The sequence below is a fragment of the Octopus bimaculoides genome, chromosome 2, assembly GCF_001194135.2.
Source record: "Octopus bimaculoides isolate UCB-OBI-ISO-001 chromosome 2, ASM119413v2, whole genome shotgun sequence".
Taxonomy (NCBI): Eukaryota; Metazoa; Mollusca; class Cephalopoda; order Octopoda; family Octopodidae; genus Octopus; species Octopus bimaculoides.
This window is the reverse complement of record NC_068982.1, coordinates 36198318-36212303: the sequence shown is the minus strand read 5'-3', so window position 1 is coordinate 36212303 and position 13986 is coordinate 36198318. Positions and strand designations below refer to the sequence as shown.

Sequence of the window (13986 nt, the reverse complement as noted above, 5' to 3'; positions counted from 1 at the left end):
TGGTGGAGATAATACTAGTAGTTGTAGTCACAGCAGCTGCCAAAACTTTAAGTGATACAAAAGATGAGTTCGTACCTTTTATACGAGCCAAGCAGTTCCCAGACATTACAAACATTCCTGTTTTCATACCGCATATTATATCCTTAGCTCCCTACCACCACACAAGGTTCATATTTTCTTCACACATATCTAATATTCTTTACTATTTATGTAAATGTAACTCAGTCAATTTCAAAATTCTTAACATATTTTGCTTTTAGTTTTCATCTGACTTAAATTTATTTTACCCCATTGGTTAAAGTAAAAAAAAAAAAAATGAAACTGGAATGAAAACTAAAAAAAAAAATAACCATTGTAATGCTGCAAAAATTATAGTTAGGTTAATAATTTAAAAGAGGCCCTAATGACAAGGTCGAGGAAGGCCAAAATCATATGATCTGATGGTTCTGGCTGCAGCAATGGCAGTGATTGTCTCCCACTAGCAATGTAAACTAGAGTGCTTATATGTATCACAAAGTCATATGAAAGGTTTTAATCCAACATCCACTTTTAAGTGGTGATAAATATTACTTTTTGGTGTTAATACTACTTCTGTCACTCTAATTATCTTTTGAGATTTCTAAGTTATAGAAATAGAATGGTAATTTGCTGGATCAGTGAAGTTGCCCTTCTTGAGAATGAGATATGCAAAAGTGTATATCCATAGAAAATAAGAACTCTTTCCAACTCTGTTGAAATTATTATATTCCTTGTTACTTCTATAACTATTGAAAAATAATTCTTATTCCTATTTTTCATTGAGCAAAGTTCAATAGCATAATTAAGCATTTGAAATCAATAAATATTTTTATAAAAGTATTTCCGCTAAAGATATAGAGCAGTAGTTCTTAGCTAGGGTCCATATGACCCTTCGAGAGGCGAGGTGGGGAAAGGCCATGTAAAGTTTTGTTTGTTAAAGTTTATGTGCATACTTACTATACCTCTGCAGCTATACTTCTGCAGTACACAAAATATTTTAACATGTTTTTTATACAATTACTAATAATATTTAATTATGTAAATACAATAAGATTTTTTTATATACATCGAATGGCTATGGAGGTCCAGTAGAATTAAGTAGGAATCAAAGGGGCCTATAGGCAAAAATTGATTGATAACCACTAGTATAGAGATTTCAACTATATTTGTTCACAATTTCTCTTCTCAGGCCAATGATAAAACTATCTGGTAGCTGAACCGGTTTAAAATAACAGCCAAATCTACCTCAAAACACACTTGGTATCTTAGAAAAGAAAGGCTACACTGGACACCATAGTCCCAGTTGTTAAAAAAAGATGAAATATATATGGTTTAAATCTCTTTGGTCATAACTTTGTTTGCTTAGAGTTGACCTGGGTCTAAACAACAACATTCTAGAATTTCTAGCTTCCAACATTTCATATAGTAGCATCTCTTAACTGAAATGAAAATCAGAAAGCTAATTGACAGAGAAAATAAAGTTATTTACAATATAATGTCGTTCAAGTAGTGTGCAGTAGTAACATGTTTCATACCATATTAGTTATATTCTCATATATTTGAGGTTATGCTGTATTTTACTTTTATCACTATTTTATCTGGTTACTTTGGCAAAGAGAATAAAATATTTGATGTAAAAGTACATATTTTTACAATTATCAATTCAAAAATATTTTATATGACATTCCTTTGCAAGGGTGTATATTTAGTCACATGACAAATATCTTTACAGACATTGCCACTTAATATATTCACTTGCTTAAACTATAGAAACAAAATAGTTTTGCATGTCATTTCATAATTGTTCAAGTAAGGTTGCTTGCAAACCTGTGTTTAACTCAATTATTTTTGTGTACATTTCAAACAGAGGAATTTCTTGTATCTTTTAACAGTTTTTTTCTTTACAGGTGTTATTTCTTTTATTATGGGTTAGCTACTGACTGACTGACTGCAATGTTCAGTTAAATCTTTCAATTACTTCATACCTCCTTATCATCTCCATCATAAGCTGAAATAGTCCAGCCATTCATTCCTTCTAAAATAATGCAACTTTGACAGTCGTTTTAATCTAACGCTTTGACTAGTTTATTTGTAAATTAATATATTTTTCTCTCATCCTCTCTCTCTCACTCTCTCTCTCCCCTCCCCCCTCTCTCTCTCCATCTCTCTCTCTCTCTCCATCTCTCTCTCTCTCTCTCCATCTCTCTCTCTCTCTCCATCTCTCTCTCTCTCTCCATCTCTCTCTCTCTCTCTCTCTCCATTAAAGTTCTATCCTATTTTTTTCTTTTATATATTTCAATTCTCTTTGAATGTAAAAAAGGCTGTTCTGTAGATATCTATCATAACAATTCTACTCTTTCATTTCAGAACCAATGGAATGCATTTTATACTTCTTGATAACTCTTAGTCATTATACAAGTTTTGTATTTTGTTAATTCACTATACACTTTACACCTATCCTATGTACAAGGTGTGTGCATAGTCTACCTGGCTCCTACCCAAAGCCTTGTACAATTTATAGATATTGTCTTTATGAGGTGACGATACCACTTACATCTAACATTTAACTTGAGTCATTACAAAAACTTTATCTAGCTTCTGCTTGCACCAGACCTGGTGTTTTTCAAGAAAAATCTAGCACATATTTATTCCACATGAGTGGTTCCTGACCAATTTCACCACTCATAGTTATTTTCTGTAGCTTTCTAAAGGAACAACACTTGTGAAGAAGTGTTTGTATTTTAAATCAAAAATCTACAAGAGAACTAGATGTAGAAAAGAACAGAACACAACATGTAGACATATGAATAGAATACTTTTAATCTATTGCACAAGGAAAATAGGTATTTCCTATAGAAGGGGTTAATTGATTTTTGTAATTCTTTTCTTTTTTCGTGTGTGTAGAATTTTCTGAGCATCAGAATTTCAGTAACACCTTTCTTTCTTTTGAATTTTAACTTTATTTTTGAACTATTTCAAGCTAACTATCAAGTTTATTATCTGTTGCATATATACGCTGTAAGTAATTGTACTGTTCAAAATTATTACATTTGGAATAGTAGTGAGCGACAAGGCACCCAGAACTATCACCTTTTCATATAACAATAGATGTGTAACATATATATATATATATATATATATATATATAGTGTTTTGTTTTGCAACCATGGTAAGACACAGTATTGACTTATAAACCTGTAATATGGTGTATTGTTATGTCATTTGTAGAATCAACAAAAAAAGTACTCCATCCAGTGAGAAATAATTATCATATAATATAAACAGGATTTAAATGCAAGGAACGGTTGCCCAATAATACATGGCACACTATACAAGCTTTTCTGACTACTGTGTTACCTGGTGCATGAAACTTATAGTAGCTCACATTAAATCACTTTATCAACCATACTATCGGATGTTATACACCACTGACAACAATGCAATTCCTCATATTATTTTATTTTAGCTTTCAAATGATATCACTCTGTTGGCTAGGTGGGCAGACTATATGTATATATATATATATGAGAGAGAGAAAAGAAAAAGAGAGAAATGAAGTGCAAAAGGCAAAAGCTTTCTTTTGATATCAGTTATAATTCCATTTAAGGGTTGTTTTATGAAAAGATGCTTTATTTATTTTTGTTCCATATTTTTAAACAAATAATTTTATATATCAGGGAAATAATTATTTGCTTTTACTGAAAAATGCTTTTAATATACAAAATTTGATGACTAGAACTACTTTTATAATAATCTACCTGCTGTTTCTAACACTTGTAGTAGGAAATAGATCTGACTGGCAGACTGTCAAGTCGGATGTTAGCAGTGGCTATTCATTAAATATCAGTTCACTTTTGTCTGACTTCAAATTTCCAAGATGGTAAAATCCTTACTTTGTTGACTTTTACAACAGTTGGAGTACTTATTGTATTTATGGTTTGCTGCACTTAGCCAAAAATAAATAAAAATGTTTCCTTCAAGGTTAATTTATTCTAAAGCATCTGAAATCATTTATATACTTATTGAACTACATTTTGAATATATATTTAGGCAGTTATGTTCACATGCTTGAGTGTGTTTTGATGTGAGAAGATTGATTGTTATGAAGGGCATCCAACTGTAGAAATCATACCAAGCCAGACAATGGAACTTGGTGCAGCCTTCCAGGTGCCAGTCATCGAATTTGGTTCAATTTCGATTTCACTTGCCCCTACAGGTCTTCGTAAGCAGGGTTTAGTGTCCAATGAAGGAAGGTTGGCATGGGTGCCAGTCGTCAAATTTGGTTCGATTTCGAATTCGATTTCACTTGCCTCAACAGGTCTTCACAAGCAGAGTTTTGTGTCCAAAGAAGGAAAGGTACGCATAAGTGGGCTGGCTACTCCCCTGGTAAAGGCCACGGGTTATGGTCTCACTTGTCTTGTCAGTTTTTCTCACATACAGTATAGCATATTATACCAATATTGGTATATATACCAATATGCATGCCAAGAGGCTTCCATGAACATATATGTATATACATGGGTATCTATGAATGTGTGGATATCGTATAAGGCAGTGGGGATCTATTTTAAAACGGGGGCCACATTTTTCATCAATGTTTTACGTAGTGTTTTTGGTACGGAAAGACTTTCAAACTTCGTATATTTATCTACTTTGTGTTATAGAACAGAAAAATATTTTTGTATTCGAATTTATTTCATGTAAAAAATTGTCTTATTTCGATAATTTCAACCAATCACTGACAAGTATTCAGTTGTTTATATTTACTCCTTTGGCTGATTAAGCGATGTAAAGCGTATTTAATCTCCATACCATCGTTTTATTTGCTTTTTTCATTTTAAATTTGCTTTAACCCTAACCCTAGGGTTAGGGTTAGGGTTAATTGTTTCAGAATCGTTTGTTTATGTAGTCGGCACTTAATGTATATCGGCTGAATGGACGTCAGTGATTGGTTGAAATTACAGAAATACGACAACTTTCACATGGAATAACTTATGGATTTCTTTTTTTTTTTAAGAAGACTAAGAGAAAAAGATGTTTTATATGACACATTCTACCAGTGTTCCAAGTTTCAAAGTGTTTCGTTAATGAAAAATGTGGCCCCCGTTTTAAAAAAGATCCGGCAGTGGTTCCCAAAGTGAGTGGTACAACCTCCTGGGGGGGGGGGTGATAATGGAGTGGCCAAAAGGGGTCAATGGATGTAAAAAAAAGACCAAAATAATGGGTTAATTAGGTTAAGTTTATTTGTGAAATACAGTTGTTTTGATTCTGTTGCAGAAAGTGGTCTGTGTTTGTGGTGGTGAGGGGGGTGCTAGGAATGTGGCCTGGGTGCCAAGGGGACAGCAACCTGAAAAAGTTTGGGAACTACTGGTATAACGGATATTAAATGATGGGGTGGAGGTAGGGGTGTAGTACACCTCACCCTGCACTGTGTACAGAAATTCTTTATCAACAGTGAGCAAACAGTTTGAAGCTGATGCCATAAACTTGACAATTAGTTGACCACAAGCCTCTCTGACCTTGATTTATGACAGAAATGCTACTACTTACTGTAACTGCTATTCCTGCTACAGGTATTGTTGTTGTTAATATCATTATCATAGTATTTTGAGTTTGTTGTTATTGTTGAGGTGTTTGATGCTGGAACCAGCTTATCTATATAACCACTGGGCTCTCACAGGACCCTCTCTTGGAACATAACTGTGAAGGGCATATATTTACTTTTTCTTCTTTCCTGCTGGTTCATTGTATTCTTCACAGTGAAGGTAAGTTATCTCTTAACTTGCTCTTCACAGAAAGAAAGAGAGAGTAATGTTAGATTTAGTTTTAAACATTTATGACATTTATACCTTCATAATAATATAGTTAAGTGTAGGGAGAATGTTTTCACCTTCATAATACTTTACTAATAAATAAACAAATGTGTCATGAAAGCTTGGTAATGAAACAGTTTTTAGCAATAGTCATGGGAAATTTAAGTGTCCTCACATATGCAATGTTTAGGAGGTTTCAGATCATCAGTGACAGAAAATCAGTAATGTAATTTATATTCTTATAATAACTAGCAAAAAAACAGTCTATTTTATTTATTTTTTGTTTTGTTTTATAAATATTGTATTTGTATGGTTTGCAAAAAGAGAAAACTTATTTTTTGAAACAGAACTTTATTCTCAATGCTGAAAAGTCCAATAATATATTTTTAAGTACTGTGTTCATTATGACATTTTGATAAAAGTGAGATCTGTTTCCAGCACTTCTTTTCTCCAATAAGATACTTGAAATCTTGACATTTATATCAGAAAGAGTGCTTGACTTTTGTTACTGAATCAATGAGTAAACTATAGATGTTTAAAACCTCATACCAGAAGGAGCAAAGCTGAACATGTCACTGACTACAAAGGCATTGCAATTTCCACAGATTCTGTAGTAACAAAAGATATACGTGCATTCATTATCAGAAGATATTGAGTACATAATCTGTTTTTTTAAAGAAAAATTCTTTGATTGTATATTGGTATGTTTTTATCTCAACACAATCTCTCAAACTAGCTTTCAATTTACAAATAGAATAACCAATAAGTTACTCTCTGTTATTTTCTGTGTTGCCATCAGTTGATGGGGGGAAGTTCCTCCACCAACTGATAGCAACACAGTTTGAAAATAGAGAGAATAACTTACTACTTATTCTATTTGTGAATTGGTAGAAATTGAGAGAAATTATTGATGATAGATGAGCTATTATATGTTGACAGTGGAGAAAAGGCATTGTCTAAGTCAAGCCTTTCCAAGATTGGTGAGATTTCATGCAGTTGATGCTGATGTTTAGTTTAAACATCTTTAAGTTAACAACTAAAGGAAAAACAGGAATCCCATGGGTTAGCAGTTATGGTGGGGAAATATTTAGTGAGGAATCCAAGAACCAGTTGGTTGGTAGGCTTGGGTAGAGGGAGATTAGAACAAAGGCTATTCAAATAACAATAGAACAGTGCATCTGTTAGCCAGTAGTTGTGGTATGTTGTGGAGTGAATCTTTGTTAATCAGTGAGATAGCTTTCTTTTGTATGCAGTTTAGTTTGTTTGTATGTTTATCAACTATGTAATAAGTATGTGAGCAGTAAAAAATCACTGATTCATCAAGACTGAAGAATTTTCAAGTCCAGAATGAGAAGCAGTTTTTGAGATGGTGCTTGTTATATGTGTGAAGTCACCATAAGAGCTTATCTTAGAGCATGAAACTTCAATGGTGATTTGTTTTAATTGTGTATTGTTCATGTGTGAGTTTATGAGCAGTACAAGACTGTTTCCTTGATATACGTTGAGTGATTCTGTCATTGCTTTGTGTTGTTGAAGGAGTGTAGATTATCTTGTCCCTATTGAAAGTTGTTTTCAATTCTATAATCATGGTTAGTGTAGATCAGGTATAATATGCCTGAGTTGCCTGTGGATGACAGGTAACTGTCCTTAACAGAATGTAGAATGTGGAGACAGAGCTTAATATTGGAGTATACCAGAGTTGATGGGAAACAGTACAAAAAACTTCCAATTCAATCTAGGCGATGAGAGACAGATAAAATCCATGTTAGGGCAATTTACACATAGCATTCATGGTAGAAGATTTTGTAGATGTCATACCAAATAACTACATGTAAGGAAAGTTACTGTTGTGGCCATTCTTCTTGTTGGGTTATAACTATCATGGAGTTTTCACACTTGGTTACTATGTGCATTGGGTGGCAAGATGGGCAGAATGAAGGAAGGTTTGGACAGAAGTTTGTTGTGTATGTGCAACACAGAGATGGAAAAAAATATGGTGGTTTTATCAGCAGGGATGCTGAGTGTTGCTTACAAAGCCAGCTTGGTTGAGGAGTGGAAGATAGAAGGATTGTATAAAATTGATAAAAGAGACTCCCTTGGCACAGAACCAGAAGGTTCTACTAATCTGGGAGTGAAGAAAATGGAATAAAAATGTAGAATTTTGTTTTGTTTTTGTTTTTTTTTCAAATATGAAATAGAAAATATATGCAAAAATTGATATAGAATCCAAGTCTATTAATGAGGAAGACATGGTCCACATGTACCTAAAACAATGATGGATCCTTTATTTGGGTGCTCAACTGGCTAGAAACAGCAGCCAAGTCACCATCATGTCATGGTTTATTGTCTTAAAAAAAGGACACATTCGATAACAAAAGAGGAAATGGTCACTGTTGAAATGCCTTGATGAAAGGTCAATTCAGTCAGAGACAACTTTAGGTTAACAACAGTATGAGATTTTTAATTACAACACACTTTGGGAAGCTTCTATAAACATATTTAGGTTACTCACTTTAACATTCACTATTTAATTAAATTTGCTCTTCCTTAGATATTTTTATCCAAAAAATATTTAAATATTTTCTGTGTGCTAACTGTTAATTAATATTTATGCATTTCTACTTGAAAATTTAATTCTGAAGTTCAAAATAACAGCTTAGTCAACAAAAAATTTCTCTATTTAAAAGTAATGATTTCTAACATTAGCATGAGGCCTTGGATTTTTGCAGAGGAGTATAGCCAATTTGATTAAGCCTACTGCTTAGGTCTGTTTTGAGCCCTAGGACTCTCAGAAGGACAGAGCTTACCCCAGTTTTCATGATGTATAGGTGACAGAGATTACAACACCCACCCACTGAACAGAATCCCAGTCTGCTGCAGGATTAACTTCCCAGTTATTGTGGGAACTCATTTCCAGCTGAGTGGACTGGAGCAATGTGAAATGAAGTGTTTTGCCCAAGAATACAACAACATACCACTTGGTCCAGGATTCGAAACTATGCTCTTACGATCATGAGTACAACACCCTACCCACTAGATCATGTGCCTTTACTGCTTGGCTAATACTTATTTTCATCAACTGGTGAAAGATGAAAGATACAATTAAACTCAGAACATAAAGGAAGTAACTAAATATTATAAGACTTTGTCCATCATTCTACCAGTTCTGCCAATCCTCCACCTACTATCTAGTAATAATAAAATAGATACTATATCAACTAAAATTGGAGGAGTATCTTAGATATAGAGTGTCGAACAGACTGAATTCTTCACATAGCAGTTTAGTGGCTCATGGTCTTCAGTTTGAATTCTGCCACATCAGTCTTTCAGTAACAATTATTTAATAAAAGTAACTGATTTTCTCCTCTCAGGGGTTTGGTAACATGAAGAGTATCTACTTCTCTTCCAAAAATATGGTTAGCAGTTCCTGAAAAAAAAATGGAAACACTGTAATTAACCTAGAAGAGGCAATAAAGTGAAAACAATGCAAAAAAAATTATACTGGTATTGTCTGTGCTTATAAGAAAGAACTAGTCTTCATTATATTTATTCTCTTATAGATTCTATTATAACTAGCCATTGCATTATGAATAATTAACAGGCATATAAAATAAGCATAATAATTAACGAAGACCATGAGATTGAATCACTAACAAGATAGTCATCATCATCATCATCATCACCATCGTTTAACGTCCGCTTTCCATGCTGGCATGGGTTGGACGGTTTGACTGATTACTGGCGAGCCAGATGGCTGCACTAGGCTCCAATCTGATCTGGCAGAGTTTCTACAGCTGGATGCCCTTCCTTACGCCAACCACTCTGAGAGTGTAGTGAGTGCTTTTACGTGCCACCGGTAATGGAAGCTATCAACTACTTCTAGTTCAAATCTTTCTAGAGCACTGTTGGCTTCAGTTTGTTTGTTTTAAAGCATAGGGCCACTCTTACTTCACAGCTGAGTGTTTATTGTTAAAAAGGGCATTCAGCTGTAAAACAAATAATCCAGCTCTTAGTTATTCACAAGCTTTTCATATACAACTTGATAACATATATCGTGCATTAAACTTATTGTTTTAAGGTCCCATGTAATCACAAGTGCCCTTAGGAGCTGCCTGAACTCCTTTGGTACTTTCATGGGTTACCTTGGTTGGATTTCATATTCATCCAACAACTATACTCAGAAACTGGGATGCATCCTGCTAATTGTATGATTTGGGAGCATCAGCTCAGATAGTTTGGTCATGTTGCTCAATTTTCTGAGTTGAATGCTGCATATTGTGTTCTCTTCACTGAGGATCCAGTTGAAGCAGAAGCTTGTGTTAGTCAGCCAGATGCTACATGATCACAGTGGATGAGGAAGTATCTCACTGAAGGGAGGACTGACTGAGACACTACTCAGTGAGTTGTCCAGGATGACCCAAGCAAATACCAACAAATGGTGGATACAACTTGCATATGCCCCCTCCATACCTGACCTGTAGTCATATGTAGACACAGATATCCTCTCCATCCTTTCACTTTCTGCCCTTCAGAACATCAAGAATGTGACAGTCAATGAAAGGAAGGATTGCACTAGCACTAGTAGAGTACTTTATTGACTCTCACCAAAAGATGACCGGTAAAGTGGACCCTGACAGGATTTGAACTCAGAATGCAGAGAGCCAGAACATATTGCATTACATTCTGTTCTATGCACTAACAACTTTGCTTATTAACTGCCAGGCAAAGAAACAATATATCTAAACAGTAAAGAGGTATAATTTATGATAAAACCATGCTTAGACACAATTTCAGTTCTTGAAGAAAAAAAAGAAAAGAAATTCTTGTGTGAGTTTTAGTTTTATATCACTGCAGTTCCACATAACCCTGAGATAAATGTCAACAGTCTATTATTGTTATTAAAGACTGTTATTGTTTTAATAATAATATAATAGTACAAGAATCCGTAGTGTTAAAGAACTGGACTGTACATTGTAAAATCCTTGACCAATCCTCAAGGTGGCTTTGTAAGTAACACTCAGTCTCCCTGCTGATAAAACGGCCATTTTGAGGATTTTTTTTCTTGTTAATTTATAACTTACTACTCTCCAAAACCTTATTCGTTTATTTTCTATTTTTTTTAAAATCTTTTGTTTATTTCAAGGTGTGGCCCTTGTTTTGAAATATGTAATCAAAGGTTTAAAAGTTGCCAAAGCTGAGTTTGATAGTGATGGTAATGCAACAGGACAGTTACGGGAATTACTGGATTACCTGGAAGCCGTTGATACTTTAAAGCATTCAACAGATGACCAACAAGTGGCACGTCTTGTTGAGCAACATCAGTTATCCTATGAGCATATACCAAGTGTACATCTCAACTCCTCTGAGGTAAGACCAGCAATTATTTTTTTGATGCAATTTCACCACTGTTTAATCAATTAAGCATTAACCCTTTTGATACCAACCCACCTGAGAACTCCCATGATTCTATGACAAACTTCCTGTTTTAAAGTGATCTAAATTAAAGCTTTCCATTATGAAGTATTATACAGAAATCAGAATATGTTATATTTATTTTGCAGTCTAGTCTCTTCATATATAACTAAATATTATATATGAACATAGTATGTTCATATATAACTTTGTTAACATAGAACATTGGCATCCAGTAAGCCTTGATTCTCCCATACTTACAAGAGGCATTCATCAACCCTATATAGTTTGGGTATAAAGTTTGGTAGGGAAGCATAGTCAGTCTAATCAACCCAAGTATTTGACTGGTGCTTATTTTATCAACATTGGAGAGATGAAGAGTAAAGTTGACCTGATCTATGTTTGAACTCAACATATAGAGATAATACTGTTAAACATTTAAAACTGATGGTATATCCTTTTAACTTCTTGATTGATCTTCAGTAGGTGAAAAATAGATAAGTTATATTAGTGTTCTGAAATGTTGCAAATGTATATATGTTACAACATCTTCAACATTTACTTTCAAGGACTTTAGCTATAAAGAAGCTGTGTTTCTTGTATAGCCAAAAAGATTTTCAGTTTAACAATTTTTGTTTTACTATTTGCATATGCTGGTGTGACATACAATCTATTATGAGGCAGGCACAGAATGTTGCTTCTAATGGTTTCCAAAATATTATTTAGGCTTTGAAAAGTTAGGGGTTCAGACAGAGCTAGTTCAATATACAATAGATCCAATCAGTCAATTTCAGATTCAACTTACTTGTATTATTTCTGTGTTGTACGAGCCAGAATATGCTTGCAATGTATTTAGTTACATTGATACGGAAATCTATAGTTGAGAATTGCTGCAGATTGGATAGATGTAAAATTTCATCATTCAGTCCTTTATAGTAGGTTTGATTATCTTATCATTATAAGCATACTGTCTTAATATTTACAACTGAAATCTGTAATCTCCATTTTAAGATGGTAAAATGGTTGTTCATTAAGCCTTAGCTACAATATCAACTTGTCTTCTATTATAATTCTAGTCATGTTCAGATTGCTTCATAGGAGTATCAAATTGACCACAGTATTTTATTATTTCTGAAGAGATGAAAGGAGACAAATTTTGATCTCAACCGACCCTTTAGCATGAAGATTACTCTCTCAAATGTAATGCTTATTTATTCACATTGTTTTGAATTAGACATGCATTATCTTGTAGTTTCAAAATTTCAATGATGTAATTGTTTATTTTTACAATGACGTTGTAAGGTAAACTTGAGAGGCCAGATCTGGCCTGTTTGAGTATAAAACAGGTAGAATATTTTGGCCAGATTAAATGCTAAAGTGTTAAAGAACTATAAATACTACAGGCATTTTGTCTGGCACTCTAAGTATTCTGACAATCCATCCAACTATTAACTGCTGGATGAAAATGTAGAAGATAAATTCAATTGTCATTCATTGATGAAACTTCTGTTTCCATAGGTATTCATGAAACTTCTGTCAGGACTTGTGACTAACAGACAGCATCAGCAATTTGAGAAACCAATGGAAACATAGTTTCCTGCCTTCAATTGGAAGGTCAACTGCCATGGTCATATATTAAAAACATAAGTGCCTTTCAAGGATATTATTTGTAAAAGAAAAGGATATTTTCCCTTATAAGTATATTAACAAAGTAACCAAACAAACCAATTTCTAATTGATTTATGTCTGGCATTAATAGTTTCATGTTTTCTGTCCTCTTTTTTATAGTAGTGGTGCAATGACTGCTTGTAAAATGTCTCCAGCCTCAGTATACTATTCTACTGCCATAGAAATAGATGCCATTCTTGCCTCTCTGTTATCTTTGAAACATATGTGAATGTCTTTGTTTATTATTATTATTATTAAGACAGCAAGCTGGCAAAATCGTTAGCATGCTGGGTGAAATGCTTAGTGGTATTTCATCTGTCGCTATGTTCTGAGTTCAAATTCTGCCGAGGTCAACTTTGCCTTTCATCTTTTGAGGTCGATAGATTAAATACCAGTTGAGTACTGAGGTCAATATAATCGATCTACTCCTCCCTAAAAATTTCACACCTTGTGCCGATAGTAGAAAGGATTATTATTATTATTATTATTATTATTATTATTATTATTATTATTTTCATCACCATCATCATCATCATTATTATTATCAAGGCCGCAAGTTGGCAGAATCCTTAGCATGCCAGGCAAAATGCTTAGTGGCATTTTATCCATCTTTATGATCTGAGTACAAATTCCGCCAAGGTCAACTTTACCTTTCATCCTTTCAGGATGAAATAAGTACCAGTTACACACTGGGGTCGATGTAATCAACTTGCCCCACCTCAAAACTTCAGACCTTGTGCCTATAGAAGAAAGGATTATTATTACCCAATGACTGGTGTAGCAGCATCATAGTCAACTGCTACAAAGGTAAAGGGGACGCTTTAGATACAAATAATTACAGAGGCATCAAGCTGTTAGATCAGGTTATGAAAGTTACAGAGAGGGTCATAGCCCAACTAATTAGGGAGCGAATCAATTTAGATGAGATGCAGTTTGGGTTCGTGCCAGGTAAAAGCACTACTGATGCCTTATTTCTAGTGAGACAGTTGCAGGAGAAATACCTAGCTAAGAATAAACCTCTGTACCTGGCTTTCGTTGACATGGAGAAAGCCTTTGACAGGGTCCCCCGGTCCCT

At 34.0% G+C, this 13986-nt stretch overlaps 1 protein-coding gene across 1 annotated transcript in view; it reads left to right on the top strand.

Annotated features, from left to right (window-relative positions):
• LOC106884355 (RNA-binding protein RO60) overlaps positions 1-13986 on the top strand; it is a 64063-nt gene that overhangs the window by 39860 nt on the left and 10217 nt on the right. Inside the window, exon 2 of the mRNA XM_014935698.2 lies at positions 10975-11198. Within this exon, the coding sequence (XP_014791184.1) occupies positions 10975-11198 (224 nt within the window). The remainder of the gene's footprint in view (positions 1-10974; positions 11199-13986) is intronic.